General features: G+C 35.4%; 1 protein-coding gene across 1 annotated transcript in view; it reads left to right on the top strand.

Moving 5' to 3' along the window:
* PKD2 (polycystin 2, transient receptor potential cation channel) overlaps positions 1-25856 on the top strand; it is a 68521-nt gene that overhangs the window by 13773 nt on the left and 28892 nt on the right. The window contains exons 2-3 of the mRNA XM_051967728.1: positions 306-419; positions 10943-11076. Coding sequence (XP_051823688.1) covers positions 306-419; positions 10943-11076 — 248 coding nt within the window. The remainder of the gene's footprint in view (positions 1-305; positions 420-10942; positions 11077-25856) is intronic.

The following is a 25856-nucleotide window of genomic DNA, read 5'->3' as shown; positions in this document are numbered from 1 at the left end:
ACCAAGTGATGGTGGTAGTATTTAGTATATTTGTATTAAATACTATTTGAGTAATTTAAATGACTTTTTATCTTGACCAATACATTTAACATAAATTTCAATTTATGAATCTTTAAGGTGAAAACTTAAAAAACATATTAGTTATATAACTTATAGCAGATTTTGTAATGAAAAAATAGTTAATGGCCATAAATGGTAGTTTTAAGATTTTCTAGGGTTTTTTTTCCCTTGTCAAATATGTTATATTCAAAATGTGAATGAAATAAATTGACATTACTTTTTTCTTTCCTTTTTTAATATTTAAGGTCTCTGGGGAACAAGACTGATGGAAGAAAATAATACAAGCCGAGAGAAATATCTAAAAAGTGTTCTGCGAGAATTGGTTACGTACTTCTTCTTTCTTGTGGTTTTATGTATCTGTAAGTAGACCATTTCTTTCCATTAAAAAAGTTTATATGTTCCCTCAAAAGCATGGTTAAAAAATTATATGCTTGCACTCAAAGGGTCAGAGTAAAAGTGCTTTCTAATTAGTCAATTTTTTCACTATGATTCAAAATTTATTCAGGGACTCATGATCATTATTAAACATTAAGTAATATTTTGGCCTTTTCTGATTGATTAGTGCATGCTAATTAAATCAAATAAGCCTGTCATAATGATAATTGTAGTCTTTATAAAATCTGCAGAGATAGAAAATTTTATTAGCTACTGTTAGAAGTCGATTGGCATGGTCCAGCCATGAGCTATAATGACCTAGGTTTTAAATTCTGACTCCCATTTATACTAACTGTGTGATTACTGGCAAGTGACTTAATGGTACCCAGGTAGGCCTCTAAAACTTTAAGTTATACAAGAGTTGCCCATTTGCCTCCATGGAAAAAATTTCCTCACCAGGAATATTCTATATTGATTAAATCACAGAACTGAACAAAAAGAAAAACCAAAAAGAATTATTATAAACATAACTTGAAGCACAAATAATTTGTTGAATTTGGCAATTATAAATTTACTTAACGGCAATAGAGCAAACACGCAGATAAACATACACTGTAAAATGAAATCTTATATTAAACCTTTTTTCTAATAAAAAATTTAGGCAGAATAGCTCTGTGGTGCAATAGATAGAGTGCTGGGCTTGGAGAAGAGAACTTGAGTTTAAATTCTGCCTCAGGCATTTATTAATAAATTAATAATTCATGATTATTATTATGTCTCTAAACAAGTCATTTAACCCTGTCTGTCTTCATTTCCTCATCAAATGAGCTGGAGAAGGAAATGACAAGTACCCCAGTATCTTTGCCAAGAAATCCCAAAAGGGATCATGAAGAGTTAAGTATGACTGAAAAAATTACTGAACAACAAAGAACAAAATAGGCACCTTGAGAAAGTAGAAGGGGTCCTAGTGGTGAATTCTGAGGTCTTGGATTCAAATCTCACTTTTGAATTGATCCCCTGTGTGACTTTAGGTAGGTGATTCAGCCTCCCCAGCCCTCTGTTTTCTCATTTATAAAATGACAAAGGTTGTACTAGATCATCTTTTAAAGTCTCCTTTCTTTCTTAGACTGTGATCTTAATGAATATCTTGAAAATATTCACACCATTGGAGAAATGGTCAAAAATATGGACAGATAATTTTTGAATAAGGAAACACAGTAATGACATTAAAATATGTAAACCACTTAATAGGCATAGATATTTAGATCAAGATATCATAAGATATCACTTTATTTCTTCTATAATGGCAAAAATGCTCTTCCTTAAAAAAAAATCAGTGTTGGTGAACTGCAGGGAAACAGTGTTTGTATGGATATGGCATGGTACAAAATTTTGAAGTGCATTCTAACAGTATCCAATGACAGTCACATAAATAATCATAGCCTTTTCTTACCCTAAAAATATCTGGTCAATTCTGCACCTGTCCAATTTGGGAGCCCCTCAAAAAGTCATCCTTCTTTGAACTATTTTGCTCAACCCAAAATTTCTTCCAGGAATTTTTGAGTATAATTCATCTTCAGAATTCTTCAAGCATACATAAAAGCCTCAGCTTATTTTTAGGTACCCAAATTAACAATATATATTTGGTGATCCAGCAGTGTTTCTACTGGGCTTCTATCCCAGAGATCTTAAAGAAGGGAAAGGGACCTATATTTTCAAAAATGTGTGTAGCAGCTCTTTTTGTAGTGGCTAGAAACTGAAAATTGAATGGCTGCCCATCAATAGGAGAATGGCTGAATAAGTTGTAGTATGTGAATGTTATGGAATATTATTGTTCTGTAAGAAATGACCTTCAGGATATTTCAGAAAGACCTGGAGAGACTTCCATGAACTGATGCTGAGTGAAATGAGCAGAACCAGGAGATCATTATATACTTCAACAGCAATACAACATGATGATCAGTTCCAGTTATTCAATAATGAAGAGGACCAACTACACCAGTGAAAGAACTATAGGAAATGAGTGTGGACCACAACATAGCATTTCCACTCCTTCTGTTTTTGTCCGCTTGCATTTTTGTTTTCCTTCTCAGGTTATTTTTACCTTATTGCTAAATCTGATTTTCTTGTGCAGCAAGATAACTGTATAAATATGTATACATATATTGTATTTAACATATACTTTAACATATTTAATATGTATTGGTCTACTTGCCATCTGGGGATGGGATGGGGGGAAGGAAGGGAAAAGTTGGAACAGAAGATTTTGCAAGGGTCAATGCTGAAAAATTACCCATGCATATGTTTTGTAAATAAAAAGCTATAATAAAATAATAATAATAATAATAATAATATATTTGAGTGAAGAATAGTCACTTCAGAAAAGTGTAGGACTTGGAGACTCCAAAAGTTAATCCTATTCTCCTTCTTCTCTAAAGAGTCCTTTCTTTCTCCATAGTACCTATATAGTCATCTATACTCATGTGGAGAAGAAATAATTTGAGATTACCAGAGAAACTCCTCCCATCACACCTATACACTTAAATGCTCACAATCTAGTGGCGCATAAAGCCAGGTATTTGCTCCTCTGTGTTGAGACTAAATTCTTGTTACTGCTTCCTCTGGGGAACAAGAGCTTAATCTAATCTTTTCTTCAAAAAAATCTGCCACTTCAATGAACTCCTTTATTTTTCTCTAAATCTAGGAACTCAAAACTGTCCAGAAAAGACTAGCTCTAAGAAATGTGGGTTTCAGGAACAATTTAGCCACTTGGTCCCTCCTTCCTGAGGCTAAGTGACTGCTCATTATTAGGAGCAGGGAGCTATTTTAACCAGGTGTAAACATCAACCCCCTCACACCCGGGAACAAAGTCTGTTCACATATCTCTTTGCAAACTCTGTCTCTCATCTCTCCCTTTCCTTCTCCTCTCTTTTTCCCTTTCTTTCTCTCTCTCCCTGAACCCTTTCTTCACTTCTTCCTTTTTCTCTCTCTCCTCTTCCTTATATATTGCACATTATATAAAATAGTTTATTTTCACCATATATAATATATGCTATTACATGTAATCTATGATCTTAATATTTGCAGGTAATCTATTTGGAGGGGGGAGAGAGGGAGAAGGAAAGAGAAGGAGAAAGAGGAAAGGGGGAAAAAAGTGAGAAGAAGGAGGGAGAAAGAGAAGGGAGGAAAATAATAGAGTGGGTGTTTGCTAGCATTTTATTCAAAGTTTGTTCTTTGCAGAGTTAAAATACTTCAATATTAAACAGACTTAAAGATTAACAGATCACTCAGCTGAATAACCAGATTAAACTTCCCATTAGATGGTTTTCAAGCAAAAGGATGTATGCCTTAGGATATGCACATAAAAAGCATTATTCACTTAAAATTTTATTCTTTTCAATTTGTTTTTGGTGAAGAGTTATAAAACTGAAAATCTTAAAAATACCTTAAAATAATTTTTTTTCAAAAATGAAAAACTGAGGTTCAGTGAGATTAATGACTTGACCAAACTCACAATATTTCATCATGAATATATGTTTGGGATTATTTTAAAATGTTACATTTTTTAAATTTCAGAAGCTCAAAATTTTTGCCAAGTTATAGTTTACATTTTCTACTGTACTTTTTTAAGCATATACTTTTAGTATCCTTTCATTTAATAGTATAATTTATACTTATATCATTTCTTTTCTTTAGGATTCACATATAATTCCATAGAAAAGTAACTTTTAAAAAGTTGGTCTTGAGTTGTATTGACGTCTTAAGATAGTTTTTACTGTATTATGTAAATAGCCATAAATGTGGCCAATTCAGTTGGCCAGAGCACTATTTTGATGTAGCATGGACACTGGGTTTGAGCAACATGACTTCAATTAGGCTCTCCTTGTTTTGTATAGAATACCTCAGATTTATCTGCATGGTCTCAATTTGTAAGAGGAACTGGATTAGAAAGTTTGAATTTGTTATCCAAGTCAAGATGGAGGAGAAGAGGCAGGAACTTGGCTGAGCTCTCCCAGATTTCTAAATAACTTTAAATTATATTTAATATAACTCCAAATAACTTTAAACCATGCCTTAAAATTAATTCTTGAGCAGCAGAAATAATTTTCCAGCTCAAGATAATTTAATAGGATTATAAGAAAGGCTGCTCTGGATAAAAGGAGGAATGTAGCTCGGTGCAGGTGAACCAGCAGGAGGCCCCTACCCATAGCACAGATTGGTAGCCAAGGCTTTGTAGCCTCATCATAGCAGACCACTGGGCCAGCTATGGAACTTCCAGTGCAGCAGATGAGAAATTAGGTTCAGAGATCCTTTGTGCAACGGATGAGTGGTTAGGCTCCTGGCACCCCATGCAAGAAGCTTGGGACAGTACTCCTTGTATCCCAGGGACAGAGCTCACTTTTAAAAGTCATGAAATAAGCTAGAAAATGAGCAAAAAATAAAGAAAATCCCGACCTTAGAAAGTTACTAATGTAGCAGAGAAGATCAAAACACAAATTCAGAATAAGACAACAATATTGTGAAAGTGAAGCCTCTAAGAGAAATATAAATTGGTCTCAGGGCTAAAACACACACACACACACACACACACACACACACACACAGAGCAAACTCTCCCCCCCAAAAAAAACCTCATAGAAGAGCTTGAAAATTTAAAAAATCTAATAAGAGAGAAGAAAACTTGGGGGTGGAGGGGTGGGAATGAGAGTTATACAAGAGAATCAAAAAGTCATCAACTTAGTAAAAGAAGTACAAACAGTGGGAAAAGATGTAGAAAAATTCAGTGAAGAAAACAACTTCTTAAAAAGCAGAAATTGACCAAATGGAAAAGGAGGAACAAAAGCAAATTGCAGAAAATAAATCCTTAAAAATTAGAACTGGGCAAATGGAAGAAAATGACTCTGTGAAACATCAAGAATTAACCCAATAAAATCAAAAGAATGAAAAAAATGGAAGAAAATGTGAAATATCTTATTGGAAAAATAACTGACCTGAAAATTAGATTGAGGAGAGATCTTTTAAGAATTATTGAACTACCTAAAAGCCATGGTCCAAAAGAAAAGAAAAAACAAAGAAATCTTGATGAATAAATACAAGTGAATTTCCTTTCTTCAGTCCATGAATGGGTCCTTGAACATCTCCTTTATCAATCCTACTGTGTGTTTCCTGGATGATATTTTGTATGACTGAAACAGCAGAACAAAAGTGACGTTGAATTCAGCAAGATAAAAGTTCAAGATATTTCTGAAACATAGTACCTATATGTACAGGGGCCAGTTCTTTAGCCACCCAGCTCCCTCAAAGCCAGTTAACTCCAGGGCGTCCTTTTATAGATAGCTTGTCAATCTGTATTGATGAAAAGAATTTCCATATCAATAAAATGACTTTATTTTTGTGCTTGTTGATTTATATGTGATTTATTTTATGCCTTTTTAAATATATTGTTGATGGCATCTAGAATGGTTCAGTAAATAAAGTACCAGCCAAGACTCAACTCAGACAAATCTGAGTTCAAATCCAGCTTCAGTCTGGGGAAGTCACTTAACCCCAATTTGTCTTAGCTTCTCAGCTGTAAAATAGGGATACATTGGAGAAGTAGGTGGCAAATCATTCCAGTATCTTTGCCAAGAAAATCCCATGGGCAAAAGTCCATGAAGTCACATGGTCAGAAACAACTGAACAAGTATAGTACAATGTGTGTATGTGGATATATGTATAAAATCTGATGAAATGGGAGAGTATCAAAGAAAATTTTGTGGAGACAGTACACTATAGTTATAGTACAGTGTACAAATACAACTTTATTTCATTTTTAAAATTATTAAATAAGCACAGCAACCAGGTAACATCTCTTTGTGCTTCTGCTTTACTGGATCATGATAATTATATTAAAATTTTATTAATATTATTAAAAAGGAGCAAAAATTAAAATCTTACCATATTAACAAAGAGCAAAAAGTTATATCATTTGTACCTAATTTTTTAGGTCCAGAAAAAGACTAAATGGATTCTTTTAAATTGGACATATATATGCAACATTAGAATAAAGTATGTTCCTAGTAATAAAAACAAAAAAGAAAAATGGCTTCATCTAAAGTCTTCTGGACTCATAATTATAAATATATTATCAGAGTTCTAAAGTCTTTGAAGTTGTTTTTTCACAGTACTGTCATTTTGTATATTTTTTTAAAACTAGTACTGATACTGTTTCAGATCATACTGCTTTTCCCAATTCCCTTTGAAACTACCCATTTTGTTTTTTCTCATGGTGTGATATTTCATTCTATTCATAAATCATAATTTATGCAGAGAGTCTCCATTAAGTTAGCAAACCTTAGTTTCCATTGGGGACTTCTATAAAAAGAGCAATTACAAATATTCTGGTACATGTGGGTTCTTTTTCTCCTTCTTTGATCTCTTTGGCTATATGTTTAATTGTAGTATTGTATTGAAGACTGCATAATTTAGTCACTTTGGCATAATTTCAGATTGCTTTCCAGAATGCATGAATTAATTCATAGGTCCACCAATAATGAATTCATATGTCTCTTTTCCCCGAAATTCCCCTAACATTTGTTATTTTTCTCTTTTTTCATGGGACCTCTTGTTTTAATCTGAATTACTCTAGTTATTAGTGATTTGGAACTTTTTTTTTTCATATGGTTAGTGGTAATTTGGATTTCTTCATATCCTTTCATCATTTATTCATTATGAGTGGCTTTTATTTGAATGAGTTCCTTATGAATCTTGGATATAAGACACTTTAAAAAAAAAAATATATATATATATATAGCAAGGATTTATATCCCCAAGATCTATTTCCCTTCTAATTTTTCTAGATTATCTTTGTGCAATTTTTTTTCAATTCTGTATAACCAAAATTGTCTTTTATTTTCTGATACTTGCTATCACTTTAGTCGCACACTAATATCTTGTCTGATACTGTTTCTAAAAAAGATTTCTTGTTCCTTTGGTGTCATCCTTAATGTCTTAAGTCATATATTCATTTGGATTTTATCTTGGTATATGATGTGACATGTCAATCTATATCGAATTTTTTGCCAGATCACTTTTCATTATTTCCAGTTATTTTTGTCAAGTAATTAAGTCCTTACCTCAGTATTTGGTATCTTTGGGTTTCTTTTTCTCTTGCCTCTGCACATTGTGTATCTAAACTGTTCATTAATTTTAACCTATTTTTAAAAACCAGTACCAAATTGTTTTAATAATTATTTCTTTGTACCATGGTTGTAGTGCTGCTAAGTTCCCTTGCTTCCCACTCCTTTTCATTGTTTCCTTTGAGATTCTTGACCTTTTGTTCTCCAGATGAATTTCATTATTTTTTCAACTTTAAATCTTTTAGTAGTTCAATTGTTATGATACTGAGTAAGTAAATTAATTTCAGTCATTTGGTCTTTTGTGTTATATTGGCTCTATTTATCCCTGAGCAATTAATATTTCTCCAGTTAGGTCTCTCCTCTGGGTTTATTATGTCTTAACTTTGCCACATGTCATTCTCTCCCTTCCCCACCCCACCTCCAAGAAAAATGTCTCTTTGAACATAGTCAATTTAATTTTTTTTGTTTTTGTATCCTAGTGTCTTACCACATTTTAAGGGCTTAAAAATATTTGTTTAATTGACTTAAGTTGAACTTTCTATCTATTTTTTTCCCCTTCTAGTTCCATTTATGAATGCTCTTGGATGATTTGGCAAGTTTTCTGCAAACTCATTTTCAATGTTTTGTGAGGCAATACTGGTTATAAGATTGTTCCATTCTTCAGCTTAATAATTTGCAAATGGATTTAAGATATAAACTTTTATTGCCTTTGGCTGCTGTGTTTCTCAGTTTAACAAAAAGAATCTGGATTTGCTAACCAATGTGCTTTCTGTTTTTTTTAAAGACTGTTTGTTATGGTAGCTGCTTTATATAGGTTCAACTGCAATAGGAAATGGACATAATCATCTCAGGATCTTTCCTTTTATCCATTTCTTTTCAGCCAAAGAAACAGAGGGGCAAAAATCCATATCCATAATTGGAAAAGTGTTTCAAATTATTTCCCATACCAATAGCAGATTATAATGTAATCTTTATATATGAAATATAACATTATTTAGCCTCAGAAGTATATTATTCTTCTTGGATGGTTACTTTTTACATTAGTTCAGACACTTAGTAGATATGTTACTCTAGGCAAGTCATTTAATTTTTGCCTGTTCAGTTTACTCACTTGTGAAATGATGGTGATAATACCACCTACCTCTCAGGGTCATTGAAAAGATCAAATGACATAATTTGTAAAGTGTTTGGGCACAGTACATGGCACATAGTAAGTGCTTAATAAATGCATGTTTCCTTCCTTTCACTCCACTAAAAAGCAGCTGAAGGATCATCTGTAAATTGGCATCCTTATAACTGAGGGTTTATTTGTCTGAGTATTATCCTGTATTATGGACAATAGAGCCCAATAAGGTATGATCAAGATGAGTTGTGGAGGGAGGAATTTTCAGAGACTTCTTTTTTGTATTCCAAATTACCTGTTTAGTGGAGTTTTTCTTCTCATAGAATCTAGATGTATTCTAAGTTTGATAATTCCTTTCTTTTATTTCAAATCCTTTTTTCCCTTCTAGATTGCATTTTTTCTTCTCTTCCTTCCTTATTTTGGGGTCTCCTATTTTCCTACACTCTGACCTTTTTTGATCATCTTCAAATATTGTTCATTGAATGTAAGATACTGTTGTAATGTTAGTTGCTGTGCAATACAAGCCAAACAGAAAAGGTAACTGTCTTCTGAAGCTCATGCCTTTGTATATCAGCAAGATACCAGAGAAGGAATATTGGCTTGAGAGAATAGAATCTGGATTCTAATTCTTGATTAGCTATTGATTAGGCCACTTTCTTTGGGCAACTAGATGATGCAGTAGGTAGGGCACTGCACCTATTGTGAGGTCTCTTAGCTTTAGAAAACTTTCTAGCTATGTGACCTTGGGCAAGTCACTTAACCCCTATCTGCCTTAGTTCCTCATCTACAAAATAGAGGTACACTAGAAAAAGAAATGGCAAACCACTCCAGTATCTTTGCTAAAAAAAATCTTGAATATACCACTGAACAGCAAGCTATGAGAAAGGTCTTAAACTCTGTAGATTTTAGTCTCTCCATTTATAAAAGTGAAAGAGTTGTTAAGAACTGGATTGAGAAGTTTCTCATTCAAGATATGAGTCCCAGAGTAATAGTTTCACATCTCAAAGCCATTCAGAGTCTGACTAGCCACTTCTTTAAACATGGGTTCTCTTCAGAGCCAAGATGGGAATTATCAACAGTCTGCTGAATTTGCTTTACTAAAATGTTCATCTCCTTGAGAAGAAAGAAATAAGAAATGGGTCAAGTATCTCCTTCTGTTTGTTCTGTTCTTGTTTTTATACTGATTCTGAATATTCCTTGTCTTGTATGGTCATTAAGTAGTTGGTAAAGTAGTTCCATCAGCCCCCCTGTGTCATTACCTGCCATATATGTGCTGTAGTGACCTTTCTCTGTATACTTTCTTTATACTTTTGACTTTTGACGATGCGTTGAATTCTTTAAGTAACAAAATCATACATTATTTAATTTTAAAAAGTCATGAACAACTCTTTTTAAAAAATTCCAAAATCAGACTGAGCTGTCATCTAAACCACCAGCATGATATAGCAGCACTGGATATGGAGTCAACATCTAGGTTCAAAACCTAAGTCTTATTACTGTGTGATCTTAGGCAAATCACTTACTTTTTTGGATCTCAGTTTCCTCATTTGGAAAATAAAATTTTTATTTTTAATAATAAAATTGGACAAAATGCCTTTTAAAGTCACTTCAATTCTTTGGCTTTATGAATTATTAAGCCCCTATTATGTGGCAGGCACTAAATACTGATGATAGAAAGATTAGAAAGCAAAACAGAAAAACTGTCCTCAAAGCATTTAAAATTCTAACCAAAGAGATGCTATTTATGGCAAAAGTATATACACAGGGGCAGCGAGGTGACACAGTGGATAGAGCACCAGCTCTGAAGTCAGTTAGACCTGAGTGCAAATCTGGTCTCATACACTTAACACTTCCTAGTTTGTATGACCCTGGGCAAGTCACTTAATCCCAATTGCCTCAAGGTGGAGAAGTTTACACATATATATCTATGCCTTTGGCTTTTAGATAGGTTTGATTATATAATGAATAAGGCATGAACCTTGTCCTTGAGAAGCTTAACACTCTCACTAGGGAAACAAGTCATATGCTTGTGGAAGAGCTGCTAGAGATGATTATATGTGACTTTCAGGGTGGTCACATCAACAAGCAAGCCATGTATTCATTATCTTTTTTTCTGCTAGTCAGATGAATATTTCCTATAGCCATAAATGGCCCCAAAGTATGGAGTGAAAATTTTTCGGAATATCCACAAGGCAGATAATTAACCTGGATGATTGGACACTATTTGCTTGTTTATTTATGATACCATTTCCTTTGTGTCTTGCAGTGACCTACGGGATGGTGAGCTCCAGCATGTACTACTACACAAGGGTGATGTCACAGCTTTTTTTAGAAACACCTGTGTCTAAAATGGAGAAAACAAATTTCAAGACACTCTCCACAATGGAAGACTTCTGGAAGGTATTTGAAAAGTATTCTCTTTGTCACTGAAAAGTTCATTGAGGTAGATGGCAAGGTGGAAAGAGCCTAGATTTGAAGTTAGGGGACCGGTATTCAACTCAGCTTTGCCAGAAATCTCTCTATAGGTCCACACAACATTGAATAAGTATTTTAACTTTTCTGAAGCTCATTTCTTTATCTTTAAAAAGAGGAAATAAAACTATATGACTTTTAAAAGTTTCTCATGGCCTAAAAATACAATCCTATGAAAGTCCCTTGTTTTGGATATGAAACCTTACAGTGAAGCCAGAGATCAAACAAGTATCTTTGGCTGCCATGTCACTGTTAACCAATACGATACTTGCAATTCATTAAAATCCCAAGTTTGTCTTTATATGAATTTCTCTCCAGCCAAATTTACCTCATCTGTATTGATCTTGTAGATTTTTTAATAGACTACCAGTTTAGCAGTTAAGTGTTATTGTTCAATCATTTTTCAGTCACGTCCAATACTTTATGACCCCGTTCGGGGTTTTCTTTGCAAAGATACTGGAGTATCATTTCCTTCTCCAAATCATTTTCCAAATGAGGAAACTAAGGCAACTGAGGTTAAGTGACTTTTCCAGGGTCTCCCAGTTGTGAATGTCTCCGGTCATAATTTGAACTCAGGTCCTGCTGACTCTAGGGCCAATACTCTGAGCACTTGCACCAGCTAGTTTTCCCTAGCAGTCTGGTAACTTAGTACAAAAGAAAGTGAAATTAGTCTGGTATGAGCTTTTAAAATATTTCCTGTAGCCATGGTAACAGTTTATGGTCATTGTTTTCTTAACTAGTTGCTCACATACCATTTCTTAAATAACATATTCTAGAATTTTTCCAGGAAAGCCAGGTTTGCTGACATATTAACCTGGATGATTGGACAGTATTTTCTTGTTTGATATGCAAACAAGATATAGCAGGGTTATAATTAATGTTTCAAATAATGCAGAATTAGATTTCGTGTAAATTACAAAATGATAACCAGATCATATTTAATGTAAGGCAAAATTCAATTAATGAAACATGTGAATTAGTTGAGGGTTTTATTATGTTGCTATGTCATCAGGCTGCATTTGTTTATTATCATATCTAGATATGATATACTACTGCAAATTATATTACCAAGAATTATTTTTTAAATTTTTTAACGACCTTTTAAAATGGACAAAAGGAAGAATGCTGCAAATGGAAACATAGCCAACCCCCCTCCCCAAAGGCTTGTTGTTATATTAAAATAAAAATTTGATGTGATTGAATGATATAATGTAGTTATTGTAACACTAAAATAGGATGAAATGTTGGAATGTATAACATGGAGTATTATAAAACATGCAGGGATTTTTTTTAAATAAGAAAGAATTTTGGAACTCAATATTTTTTTAAAAAACAAATAAAAAAATTTTACATGTAATTGGAAAAAACAAAATGGAATTTTTTTCAAATTCAAAATCTCATCAGCTTTTTGTGATATGCAAACAACTTACAAGGAACATATTGTTACAGTGAGAGAAATAGCATGTCTTTTAGCTGTATGGATTAAAGATGTCAATCAAAAATGCAGGGGTTTTTTGGGTTTTTTTTAGCAGGTCAGTCATTCAGACGAAAGCTTCAAGTTTATTTGAGGCAGTGAATGAAAATGTGAAGTGAAATGGAAAGTTAAGCTCTTACTGCAAGCATTGGTTGTTTTTTTTCACTTGAAACATTGACTTCAATAACAAAATGTTGAAATTCCTGAACAAATGATTAGTGCAGTTGAGGACATAAGCTAAATATCCTGATGTTTCTAAGAAAATAATTGAAGGTGGCAGATATATTGACCAATAAAATTTTAATGAAACAGACTTATTCTGGGAAAAGATGTCTTCTAGAACTTATATTTTTCAGAAAGAAAATAATAAATGTGGGTTTAAAGTGTTAGATCCATCTAATGATTTTATTGGAAAGTACTGGAGAGTAGATTTTCAAATTTAATCAGTGCTTGTTTTGTTGGCCTTGAAAATTTGTGAACTCAGTTCTTTTATGGTCACATGAGAAAGCAAGTATGACTAAAACTATTTTTGAAACTTTTAAAAAAGTTTTTGAAGTTTTATTTTGGTACAGCTGTTAAAAATACAAGGACAGTGTTATTGTATTTTACAAGTATTTACTGACTTTAGATTATGTCCAAGACACCCAATTACACATGGTTCACTGAGTGAGAATGTAAAAATATTTTTTCTTTGCCACTAAATACAGCATCTTTATTGCAATCCTTAGAGTCATCGCAACTTAAGGTCTACTACTTTAGGAAAACTTTTGAAGAAACAAGTGCTAAAATTAGAGGCATCTGTTCAATTTCCTTAAGTAACTAATAGAAAAAATTATAGCTTCAAAGATACAATCAAATTCACTGTAAATGGCAACAACTACTGTAATCAACATTTGCTTGTGTATGTAGAAGCACATTTTGCTACATTGTACAAATTATACAAATAGTAATTTTGAAAGTTCTCCCTCTTCATCTGAGAGAGTTTTCCCTCTCAAATGCAGACTGTTACAAATATTGCAAGGAAAGTTTGGCTTTGATAAACTAGAAAATGACAATGTTTGGAAATTGCTGGATATGCACTTGGAAGAATTGACAGATTATAATCTTCCTTTAAATAAATAAGTGTTTAGGAAAGCAAACATGCATTGAATTCAGTGGTACTATTGATAAGAATAGTGAAATCTGAAGGGAAAGAGCTGATTGTGGGAAAAGAGATAGCAGAGCTAGAAATTAAAATGCATAAGTCATTTATTTACATACAAGTTAAAATTATGAAAGTGGATGACATATATATGATAAAGCAGAAACCAAGAAAAAATCTACAAGACTCAGTCTGAATCCCCCATTCTTCAGGAAACCTTTTCCCATCTCCCACAGCTGCCTTTTCCTTTGAGATAATCTTTAAAATACTCTAGATATATCTTGTATATGCCTAATGTTTTCTCCCCTGTTCAAATGTGAATATCTTGAGATTAGGATCTGTTATTATTTTGGCACTTTTTATTTATTTATGAATAAATACATGAAAGAATGAGTAAATAAATAAAAGCTAGTATATCTATGTGTATATATATATAGTTTTATATAGCATTTATATATTTAGTTCTTTAAAATTTGCAAAGTACTTTACAAACATTATTTTATTTTATCCTCACAATAGTTATGGGAAGTGGGTGATAGTATTATCTCCATTTAAGATGAGTAAACTGGGATGGGCAGAGTGACTTGCCCAGGATCATAAAGCTAGATTTGAATTTTGGTCTTCTTGATTCTGGGTACAACACTCTATCCACTTACCTACCATTAGTTTGCTACTAATTTAACTTCTACTGCTTTTAATAGGTATATAATCAAAGATCTTTACTCAGCTCTCAGTTCAGTTCAGTTCCCATCTCAGCTACACTCCAAACTCAGGTCTCCTTGAAGATCACAGCAACATATAATAGAAAGCAGAAGAGTTTGGTAATATTGGGGAGGGCTAAGGTGGCAGCAGAAACTAAAACTCTTTTTAGGAGGCCAAAGGTAGATTGTTCTTCCTCCATCCAGATCAGGGGACCAGAGCCCACCATGGCAAAGTAAACGGACTTAGTGATTTCACCAAAGCTTAAAATCCACAATCTGCAATAGCCCAATGTCCCCAAAAATTCCCTAACTCGTTTTTTAGTAGTTAGAATGGAAATAGCAAGAACAGCATTGATTCTGGCCAGGGAAAGAATATTTCTGGGAGATATTCTAGATAAGTAACTCGTGACAAGCATAGCTGGGGATTGCAAGAGACAGGAATGAGCAAGTGACCTGGAGACAGGTAGATTCAGAAGGTGCAGTCAACAGATCAACATACTGAACAAGTAAGCAACTAGGGTTATAGGAGCAAAAAGGTTATAAACCTTTGTGAAAAGCCTCATCAAAAAAATAAATAAAAATGAACCCTTGAAGCAAATCAGGTCCAGGTAAACTGGCCCAAGAAACTGTCATCAGGGTCTATTCCACTGAAAGGCAAACAGGGGTTGACTTACAGGGACCAGAAGAATAGAGAAAAAAAAAAACATCCTTCAGATCTAAAACTGTATAAAAGATATGGTCAGAGGGTAGAGACTTAAGAGAGTGTATGGATTGGGCATTGTAGAATGGATAATCTTTACATGCTTATTGATTTCATATAGAGCTTAAACAGGCCTAAAATCCTGGGAGCCAGGTTTGCAAACAGGGAGGAGAGGGGTGTTCCAAGCTGACAGGTGACTAGGATGCCGGCGTCTCGGAGACACTTGATATGGAATGAGATCCCTTTCTTGGCCTGGTTAGACATAGGATATTATCTAACAGAGACAAGGGAAGCAGTGGCCAGGGGCTGTAAGACTATGGGAGGTGGTGAGAGGCCAGTCCAAGAGGATTTGATTCTATCCAAATGGAGAGGAAGTCAGTTAAGAGGGTGGTCAGATAGGGAGACTGAGGAGAAAAAGAAGCATAGTATGAGAATCAGCCAAGACATATTTAGAGACCAGAGGAAGAGTAACCATGACAGGGAAGGGGATTTGAGGAGGAATATGTAGGGTGGCAAATTTCTCCTCGAAAGAGATGGTGACTTGGAGTTAATGGAAGAGATCTCTGCCCTGAAGGGGATAAGGGCAGTCCAGCATGACCAGGAAGGAATGGATTATGGTACTGGATCCCAAAGCACCAGGTGTTCATACGTCCAAGGATACATGGCAGGGTTGCCTGTAGCTCTTTGAATAGGAGAGGCTTTTGATTGACAGAGGACTCAAAGGTTTCTTGAGGACTGAATAAGGAGCACCCATATTAACTAGGAAATCCACAGGGTGATCCTCAACTTGAAGTTTTACCCTGGTTAAAAAGGAACCCCAGGGCCCTTCAATCCTCAAGAGAGAATATTTGGAGGTGATTTGAGTCAGAGCTCCTTTCCCTTTTTCTTCTTGGGAATTCATTTTTCTAATGTCAGTCTCTTTGCAGTAGGCGCACTAGTCCTTACACAAAGGTGGCCTGGATTTTGCCCTTGGTCTGAAGGGCAGGGAGTCTCTTAGGGCCACCACAAGGATTTTAGCCACCTCCTTGCCTATTTGTTTATCTGGAGTATCCCTAGTATTGAAAAACCTTCTGGGTTATCTCAAGTAGCTGAGATATAACCATGCCTTCAAATCCTTCCTTGCAATTTCTTTCTAATATCTGGGGTAGATTGGATGATCAGCCCGAACATGTTCAGGGCCCTTGCAGAGAGGTCTCAGAGTCTATGGGAGTATAGATACAGTATGCCTCATAGAGCTTCTTGAGGAAAGCACTGGGGGGATTCCTGGGGGCCCTGTAGGACTGAAGAGACTTAGGACAAGTTGGTAGGCACCGGCTTTAGCCAAGGAGGAGAAATCGGTGGTATGTACCTAAAGAAGTTCAGCTCTGTTGAGAATTGGGAATCCCATTGCCGCGAGCTAAGGGAAAATAAACCTCATATCTGATCCCTTTGATCCTCAATGTGCCCAGGACAGCCTTCTGAGCCTCCCATTTGATCTGATCACACTCCTCAGTAGTAAAGAGGGTGCCGAAGATTTGCTGGCATTCATCCCAGGTGGGCTGATGAATGTGAAAAACAGACTCTAAAAAGCTGATTAGGGCTTGTGGCTTTTCTGAGAAGGGAGGATTTGGGGGCCTTCCAATTATATAGATCACTAGTAGAGAAGAGGACATAGATTAGCAAAGGGGTTCTGCCTTTGGGGTTAACAGCTTCCCTGAGGGGAGGGATTGTTGATGGGGATTGACCAGCACAGAAGTCCACTTCCTCCCATGGTGAGTGCTTCCTCGAGTATGGGGCTGCCATAGAGGAGACAGGGAGGGAGCAAGTCCCGAGACATTAGGGAGTGGCAGTGGAGGCAATGCAGGTAGGATGGTGGTAGCTCAGGGCGGAGGTAACCCAAGGGAGGGTAAGGTCGGGGATATCCTCCAGCAGATTTTGTAGAACAGGACAAGTTTTATTTTTGTCCTTAGATTGGGATGACTGAGTCTTTTTCTTTGACAGGGGTGTAGTTTGGGGCACAAGGATCCAAATTCCCCATTTCAAAGAACAAGCTCTAAGCCAGGTAGGGATTGGAGGACCAGATCCAGCCCCGATATCAATGGAAGGTAACTGGTCTGGATGTCCAGAGTCTCCGGTAACTATCCACCAGACAGAATTCATCACCTCTCTGTTAAGGAATCCCTGCGGGTGCCAGCCTGCACCGAAAGTCGGCCACCCTTTTTGACAGAACAGGATCAAATTAGGCTTAGCCAGTCTGACACCATAGTCAACACCATCTTTAAAACCTTCCTGAAAATGGCTCAAAAAGCAGCTTAAAGGGGAAGAGTAGAAGATATTATTTCCAATAATATTTCCAATGTCCTAAACACAAATGTGCCCACTGATGTCTCAGGGGCACCCTGAAAGAGGGGTGACTATCATGTCTGAAGTTCCCAGCCCACTCTCAACAGAAGTCTAAGCCAGAAACAGAACCAAAGATTGTACTTACCTCCAGAGGATTTTACTTTAACTCCATGGCTGCCAATTGGGGATCTGATCAGTATACTAAGAGGCCGAAAGAGATGTGAGATAAAACAGAAATTTGACATGAAGATTTATTGTAATGGGCTGCTGCAAGGGGAATTCAAGTCCCAGATGGAGCAGGCTGCATGGAGGGAGAGTCATGCTTATAAGGAGCAAAGTGAAGGGGAGGGTTCTTATCGCCATAACCATTATTTTCTTATCTGGGAATGTCCTTAGGCTTTAAGATGTTTCAGGGAGTTAACAAAGGAAGGGGCTGGTTGAAAAGCAGTCCCTAGGGGCCTAAGAGAAGAGGGAACTTATTGTAATTTCTCTGAAATGGGGCAACAGGGTATATCTACAGTGGGGTTGAGCATGGGCTACTAAATTTGTGCTTATCTGTTGTGCTCGAGGGGGTGAGACCTATCCAGATTTTTGTATGGGGTCAAGATGTCTCCTGTTTTCCTTGAGGACGGTGGATTGAGCCATGCAAGCTATGGTGAAATAGCAGTTTTTCCTTCCGGGCCCCAGGAGTTTCACTGTACTTTAAGTTATCCAAGCTTTCAGAGTTAGGTTAAGATATTGGGTTGAGGGGAAAGTAGGTGGTGCGATGGATAGAGCATCAGCCCTGAAGTCAGGAGGACCTGAGTTCAAATTTAGTCTCAGATACTTGACACTTCCTAGGTCTGTGACCCTGGGCAAGTCACATAACCCCAATTGCCTCAGCAAAAAAAAAAAAAAAAAAAAGTTGGGGTGGCACTGTTGGGGTCAAGAAAATGTCTTGTGTTGTTCTTGAGGGCAGGTAGGTTAAGTAATGCAGACTATGGTGAAATAGCACTTTTTCCTTTCAGGCCCCAGGGGTTTTGCTGTACTTTAAATACAGTGAAGACTTTAAGTCGTTTCTTACAAGACAATAGTATTCCAAAGCATTCATATACCATAATTTATTCACCCATTCTCCAATTGATGGACATCCACTCAGTTTCCAATTTCTTGTCACTACAAAGAGGGCTGCTACAAACATTTTTGCACATGTGGGTCCCTTTCCCTCCTTTAAGATCTGTTTAGGATACAGGCCCAGTAGAAATACTGTTGAATCAAAGGGTATGCACAGTTTGATAATTTTTTTTAAGCATAGTTCCAAATTGTTCTCCAGAATGGTTGGATTCGTTCACAATTACACCAATAGTGTATTAGTGCACCAGTTTTCCCACATCCTCTCCAACATTCATCATTATCTTTTTCTGTCATCTTAGCCAATCTGACAGGTGTATAGTGATATCTCAGAATTGTCTTAATTTGCATTTCTCTGATCAATAGTGATTTGAAGTACCTTTCCATGTGGCTATAAATAATTTCAATTTCTTCATGTGAAAATTATCTGTTCATATCCTTTGATCATTTATCATTTGGAGAATGGCTTAAACTATTATAAATTTGAGAGTCAATTTTCTAAATACTTTAGAAATAAGGCCTATATCAGATCTTTTGGATGTAAAAATGTTGAGGGATATAATTTTTCAATGAAATTAGTAATCTCTATTAACTGAAGTCAGAAAGAGATGATAGGCACAAATATGAATTAAATTTGAGGATAAAAAAGATTGGGTTAAAGAGAAGTTATAGAAGAAGATGGAAATCTAAATAGTTTCTCAATGTTTTATCAAATATCAGAACTATGCACAAAAATAAACTCATTGCAGTGGTCTCCAGTGGTTAAAGACACCAAGAAGCTAAATTTAATGTTCTCTGTTCAGTTTTCTTGGGGTCTCTGGAGCAGCCTTCATTTCAGTTCAGTAATCACCACAAGAGTAGCCAGGGGTTAAAGTTCAAATCCTTTATTACCTCTTTCAAATTTTTGTCTCCTCTCCTGGGCCCAGTTAGCTTTCTTAAAGGCCTTCCAGAGTCTTGGTTTCAGTGGAGAAAATGAAAGAGGAGAGCCTGACACCAAGATGGTGTGAGATGGGATAAATGAATCTGAGTCTAAGAGCTTGTGCTTCAGCCTCCAGTCTGCTTGTCTTCTCTAGCTTTCTCCTGAATGAACCTGGCTGAGGCCCCCAGCTTATATGCTCTACACTGAGTATAAATCAATCATTATATCACTAGAAAACCATTATTTGTTGTTGTTGTTAAATCAATCATACTGAATTTAGAGAACTATTAAGCACCATGCTAAACTAGATAACCATTGTCTCATCAATTCCACTTAGTATCTTGTAAGAATCCTTGTTTCAGTTTCAGAGTTCTGGCTAATAACAGCTTAATGAGATCTAAAATTGGAAATTGGTTTTAATTCTAAGCTAAGGAATTAAATTCTAAATTTAATTTAATTTTAGTCAAGCTGACTTAGGTTAACTAACTCTCTTTTACAAACTAAACTCTTTTCCTTAACTTACCCTTATAACTTTACCCATCACTTTCTGGAGAAATTTGTCTAAGAGTCACTCTTTCCTCTTGTAATTACCCCAACCTTTTACTCTAATAGCCTCTTCAATTCACTCAAATTCCTTTCCTAATACTGTATTGTTTGTCATTGCTCTAATATTCATACTTATACCCCATAATTCTGAAGCTACAAAGGAACCCCACACTCCATGATTCTGGGTTACAAAGCAACAGATCTCTATTCTGCCCCTTATCACTAACTTGGCTGAAGAGGTATAGTAAAGCAGAAACCTGCTCTACCCAGGGAAACAGAGTTCAGAGGGAACTGGGACAATAGTATACCATTGGGTATTTGGAGCCTGAAGGAAAGGAGATTGACATCTATCAGGAGCCAGTTCTGAACCTATAGAACTCATATGGAGCAGGAATTAAGGCTAGTAAAAAGGGATTTCCCCAGCTTGGAAGGAGACTGAGATAGTTTTAAGGGCCAACCTTAGATGGAATCTCCACTAAAGGAAAAGGAGTAAAAAACTGAGTGATAAGGAGATATAAAAGGGGAAAAGCAAATTTACTAATAATCTTGGAAGGAAACTCAGTTAATCTTGAACACAAGCAGAAAAATCACCAGGAAAAATAATAACAATGAGAAAGACAATTATCAGAACATTTAAAGAGTCTGCACATGTCTGATTCAGTGTTTCAAAACAACACCTGATTAAGCAAAAGAATCTGTGGATTCCTAAGAGAGGGTAGAACTACAGCGGAATGGTCAAGATTCTGAAAGTTTCAAGAAAAATTTTCTTTCATGGTTTCATAAAGAGAATTTCTAACCTTCAAAGCAGAAATTATTGGCAGAATGAAATAAAATGAATCCATCATAGCAGGTCCCAGCTTATAAGCAAAAGAGAGCACAAATAATTATAGATACAAATATAGAAAAATGAAGATAATATTGAAGTAAAATAATACATAATCTCTATGCAAGTAAAACTTACTGATCTCAAAGATGCAAATTAAGATTATAAATCTACTAGAAGATCATGACATGTCAAAAAACTTGAATTCCCTAACGCAGGAAATGGTACAAGAAAACTGCTTAGAACTTAGGAACTCACACACACACACACACACACACACACACACACACACACACACAATGGCTATCAAAAGAATGCCAGATTTTTTCCAAGGGAAAACAAAAACAAAAGAAACAACCTTATACTGTAAACTACAAAACACCCACTGGCTAAAGTAAATGATTACAGTGACAAATAAGTTTTTCAAGTAAACAAGAGACTATTCTACCCATCACTGTAAACCTCAGAAGGAAATGGAATAGTGTTCTGAAGAAAAAAAGGAGCTTAAAGTACATTCCAACATAATATACCCTGCAAACTTTTATTAAATTGTTAATAAGAAGGTGGACATTGAATAAAGTAGTTATTTGTTGGAATCTTTACAAACTGCTAACTAATTAGTTGATCTAATCTTACAAGAAGATGTTTTGGGCAGAACCTTAAACAAGGTACTAAGTAGAAGTCAGGGAGGTCATGACCATCTTATGTTCTAAAACAAAAGAAAGGGGGAGATGTGGAATCTTTACAAACTGCTAACTAATTAGTTGATCTAATCTTACAAGAAGATGTTTTGGGCAGAACCTGAAACAAGGTACTAAGTAGAAGTCAGGGAGGTTATGACCATCCTATGTTCTAAAACAAAAGAAAGGGGGAGATGTTGGAATCTTTATAAACTGCTAACTCATTAGAGTTGATAGATTGTTGATCTGATCTTACAAGACGTTTTGGGCCAGAACCTGAAACAAGGTACTAAATAGAACTAATTAGTACAATGCTTGTGTTTACACCTTTACTCATCAGAGTTCACAAGTTTGCCAGATTCACAAAGTAAACTTTGTAACTTTGTGAATTCACACCTCCCTTAAAGCTCTTAGGGCCAGAGAGCACTATGGGAGAAAACCCATAATCCTTCTCTCTCGTATCCCACAATTCCTCCCTCTTGTATAAAAGAAACAGACAGAGGCTCTCGGGGAGATTTCAGCAGAATTATGCCAGAAGCCCTCTCTCCAAGGCAAGAGAGAATATTTTCCACTTGGCTGGCTGGTGGCAGAAGAAGAGTTTTCAGAGGAAGAAGCTACGAGTCGAGAGTTCAGCGGACAACCAGATTCATCTTCATCTCACACCACTGTGGTTGGTGGCTGGGTTCCTGCACTCCCCCCACTGAGACCCAGCTGGTCTGAAAGACTCACCAGAAAGCTAGCCGAGCCCCAAGTGAAGGAGTCAAGAGATTCATTCCATCTTTGTGCTGGTTGGAGGCTGAAGAAAGCAGAGGCAGAGGCTAAAGGACAGAACCCTTGGATTTGGAGATATTCGGAGGGCTCTAAGCTAACCGGGCTATATTAGAGACAATAAAAGATCTGAACTTTTATCACCTGGCTGCGTTTTGAGACGAAAAAGCTCACCACAGTTATTGAAAGCATTTCTATGAAGAAATCATAGGTGAACAGTTTTTTTGTTTTGGGGTTTGGTTTTGTTTTTTTGGTATGCCCCCTATCCCTTTAACAGAAATCCAAGACAGACAAATAAATATGACAGCTGAGGAATGAATATGTAATGAAATAAATTTTAAAAGGAAAAAAAAAGTAAGGAAGCCTAGAAAGAGAAAAACACTATGAGATTTAAAAATTCACAACCACCACCACAAAAAGATTTTCTTGTAAAAGTACAAAAAGAAACATGGGTAAAAGCATAACAAATAAAAGAACCCATGATAACAGATCAGGCCTGTAATACCCTGGACTAAACCTCATGGCATATTATGTGCAAATGAATCAATATTTTTTCAGAGATTTAATTGCAGAATGGGAGAATACATAAAAGGAAAAAGAGGATGATATAAATACAATGAAATGTTAACATGCCCTCATCAAGTCAATGTAAACAGTGAAGGAAAATAATTTTTATCTTTTAATAAAAAGTAGGCTGACAAGAGAAAGTGAGGTCACAAAAGAAGGGCTTGAAATAAAAGAGGAAAAAGGAGAAATGTCAGGCCAGTGGTGACAGAAAGTCCCATTGAAGAATACCTTGGTGTGGGGAATGGTAGTTTCTGTAACGGAAGATGAGGACCTAACAGTTGTTATAATCACTAGAACTAGATACTGTTACCTTTGAAAAAGTATTTTATCTTTATAGTTAACATCCTAACTTGAGTGAAAGTGATGTAATATGATTTTAAGGTCCTCTTATTTTAGGGGGACTTCTGTTCTAACAATAAGTCAGTAATCCTTAAACCTTCAGGTTTAGGAGTCTGCCTCAGGGACTTCCTACATTCTCAATCTAAGAACAGCAATCTGTCTGATTCTGAATAGACCACTCCTCAATTCATTGCTGACTGTCAGATAGCTTCTGGCCTCAGGTTGGTCCCAGAGATGGACCACCTAGGGATGATCTGGTCAGTGAGAATCAAATTCTAGAGACTACTCCCTGACCCTGGCCCTATCTCTGGGCCATAGATGGATAAAGCTGTCTTCTCTCTCTTAGAACTTTGCTAAATTCTCTTGGAACTTAGCCCACAGGTAATGGAGTTATAACTACAATAAAACTTTGCCCAGGATTCAAACCTACAAATTCTTTTGAGACACCTTATGACATTGGTCTATGACCCCAAACTTTTGGAGTCCCCTTTTCAACCTCAACACAGGGAGTCAGAGTTGGTGGGCAACTGCCATTCCCAAAAATTTTAGGGCGCCTAAAGAGGAGATTCCATTAAAAATGGAATTTTAAAAGGGGAGGTAGTATAAATAAAACAAGTATAGCAAGAATAAAATTAATGCAGAAATTGTGAAAAATATTTTATAGACAATCTCTCTGGTAGTATGTGATTGTGTTGGAATAATGCTGTGATATAGGAAATGAACAGCACAGAAAAGCTGGGTAGCTTGAAAAACAATGTGTAATTATTTATTGTATAGGTTTTCTTGAAATGGAAATTTATTGTTTCATATTGAATCCTCTCATGTTCTGCTGTGTACATGGCAGTGTTTTTTTTTCTTTTCTTGTTTTGTACTTGTTTAAAATGAAGAAAAATTTAAAAATGAATATAAAAGAAACAAAAATGGGGGAAAATAACCAGAAAAGAAGCAATGATTTAATAGTAAACTATACAATGAGGGATACAGGAAAAGGTCTACAAAATAAATTTTCAAAAATCAATAGCCTTGCTATATAGTAATAATGAAACATAAAAAAGGCAAATCCCTTTTCAAATAACTATAAAATCATAAAATATATGTATCTCCTAAAACATGTAAAGGAGTTGTATAGATTCAATTAATATTTTTTTTAAAAACACACACATATATATGTATATATACATACATACATACATACATATATATATATATATATATATATGAAACATCTTAATTAACTGGAGAAATGTTCAGGTCATGGCTAAATCATTACCAATATAATAAAAATGACAGTGCTAACAAAATTAATTTACGTTTTTTTATGCTATACCAAACAAATTCGCAATGGGATACTTTAGAGCAAGGGTCCTCAAACTGTGGCCCACAGGCCAGATGCAGCAATGAAGACATTTATCTCCCTCACCCAGGGCTATGAAGTTTCTTTATGTAAAGGCCCATAAAACAAAGTTTTGTTTTTACTATAATCTGGCCCTTCAACAGTCTGAGGGACAGTGAACTGGCCCCCTATTTAAAAAGTTTGAGGATCCCTGTGTATAATAGATTAATATAGTAATTATAATAGAACATAATAATACTATTAAATAATAATAATAATAGAGCAATAATAATTAAGGTAAAGTAACAAAATGCATTTAGGAAAAAATAAAAGCTCTGGACTATCAAGAGGAATGATGAAAAAAAGAAAGGATAAAGGGGGAAAAGCTCCTTAAATTTAAAGTAGCAGTCATCAACACCATCTGATATTGATTAAAATAGATAAACAGAACAGCTAAAGGAGAAATGAAAACAATAAATATAAATTACCTAGAAAAAACTCCCTATTTGAAATATAATTTTAAAATAACAATTTGATTAAAAACTGCTGGGAAAATTGGAAAGTAATCTAGTAGATATTAAGCTTAAATTATCACATCATATTCCAAAATACATTCTATACATATGAGACCTTTATTTTAAAGATCACAATATAAAAAAATTTAAAAAGAAACATATACCTCTCGTAGGTATGTGTTCTACATATATTCTTAATCAAAAAAGAGATAGAAAGATAAAATAAATAATTTTGATTACTTGAAACCCAAAGTCTTTTCCATGGGCAACATGAATGCATCTTGGATGAGAAAGGAAGTGGGCAAATGAGGAAAAAAAAATTTTTTTTCTAAAATGTCTCTAATAGGGAAAACAGGGACACTGCTACATTGTTGGTGGGATTGTGAACACATCCAGCCATTCTGGAGAGCAATTTGGAACTATACTCAAAAAGTTATCAAACTGTGCATCCCCTTTGATCCAGCAGTGTTTCTACTGGGCTTATATCCCAAAGAGATCTTAAAGAAGGGAAGGGGATCCACATGTGCCAAAATGTTTGTGGCTAGTAGCTGGAAAATGAATGGATGCCCATCAGTTGGAGAATGATTGAGTAAATTGTGGTATATGAACGTTATGGAATATTATTATTCTGTAAGAAATGACCAGCAGGATGAATACAGAGAGGCTGGGAGAGACTTACATGAACTGATGCTTAGTGAAATGAGCAGAACCAAGAGATCATTATATACCTCAACAATGATACTGTTTGAGGATGTATTCTGATGGAAGTG

The sequence above is a fragment of the Antechinus flavipes genome, chromosome 6, assembly GCF_016432865.1.
Source record: "Antechinus flavipes isolate AdamAnt ecotype Samford, QLD, Australia chromosome 6, AdamAnt_v2, whole genome shotgun sequence".
Lineage (NCBI taxonomy): Eukaryota > Metazoa > Chordata > Mammalia > Dasyuromorphia > Dasyuridae > Antechinus > Antechinus flavipes.
Note: the sequence above shows the minus strand (reverse complement) of the source record. Positions and strands in the feature narration are given on the sequence as shown.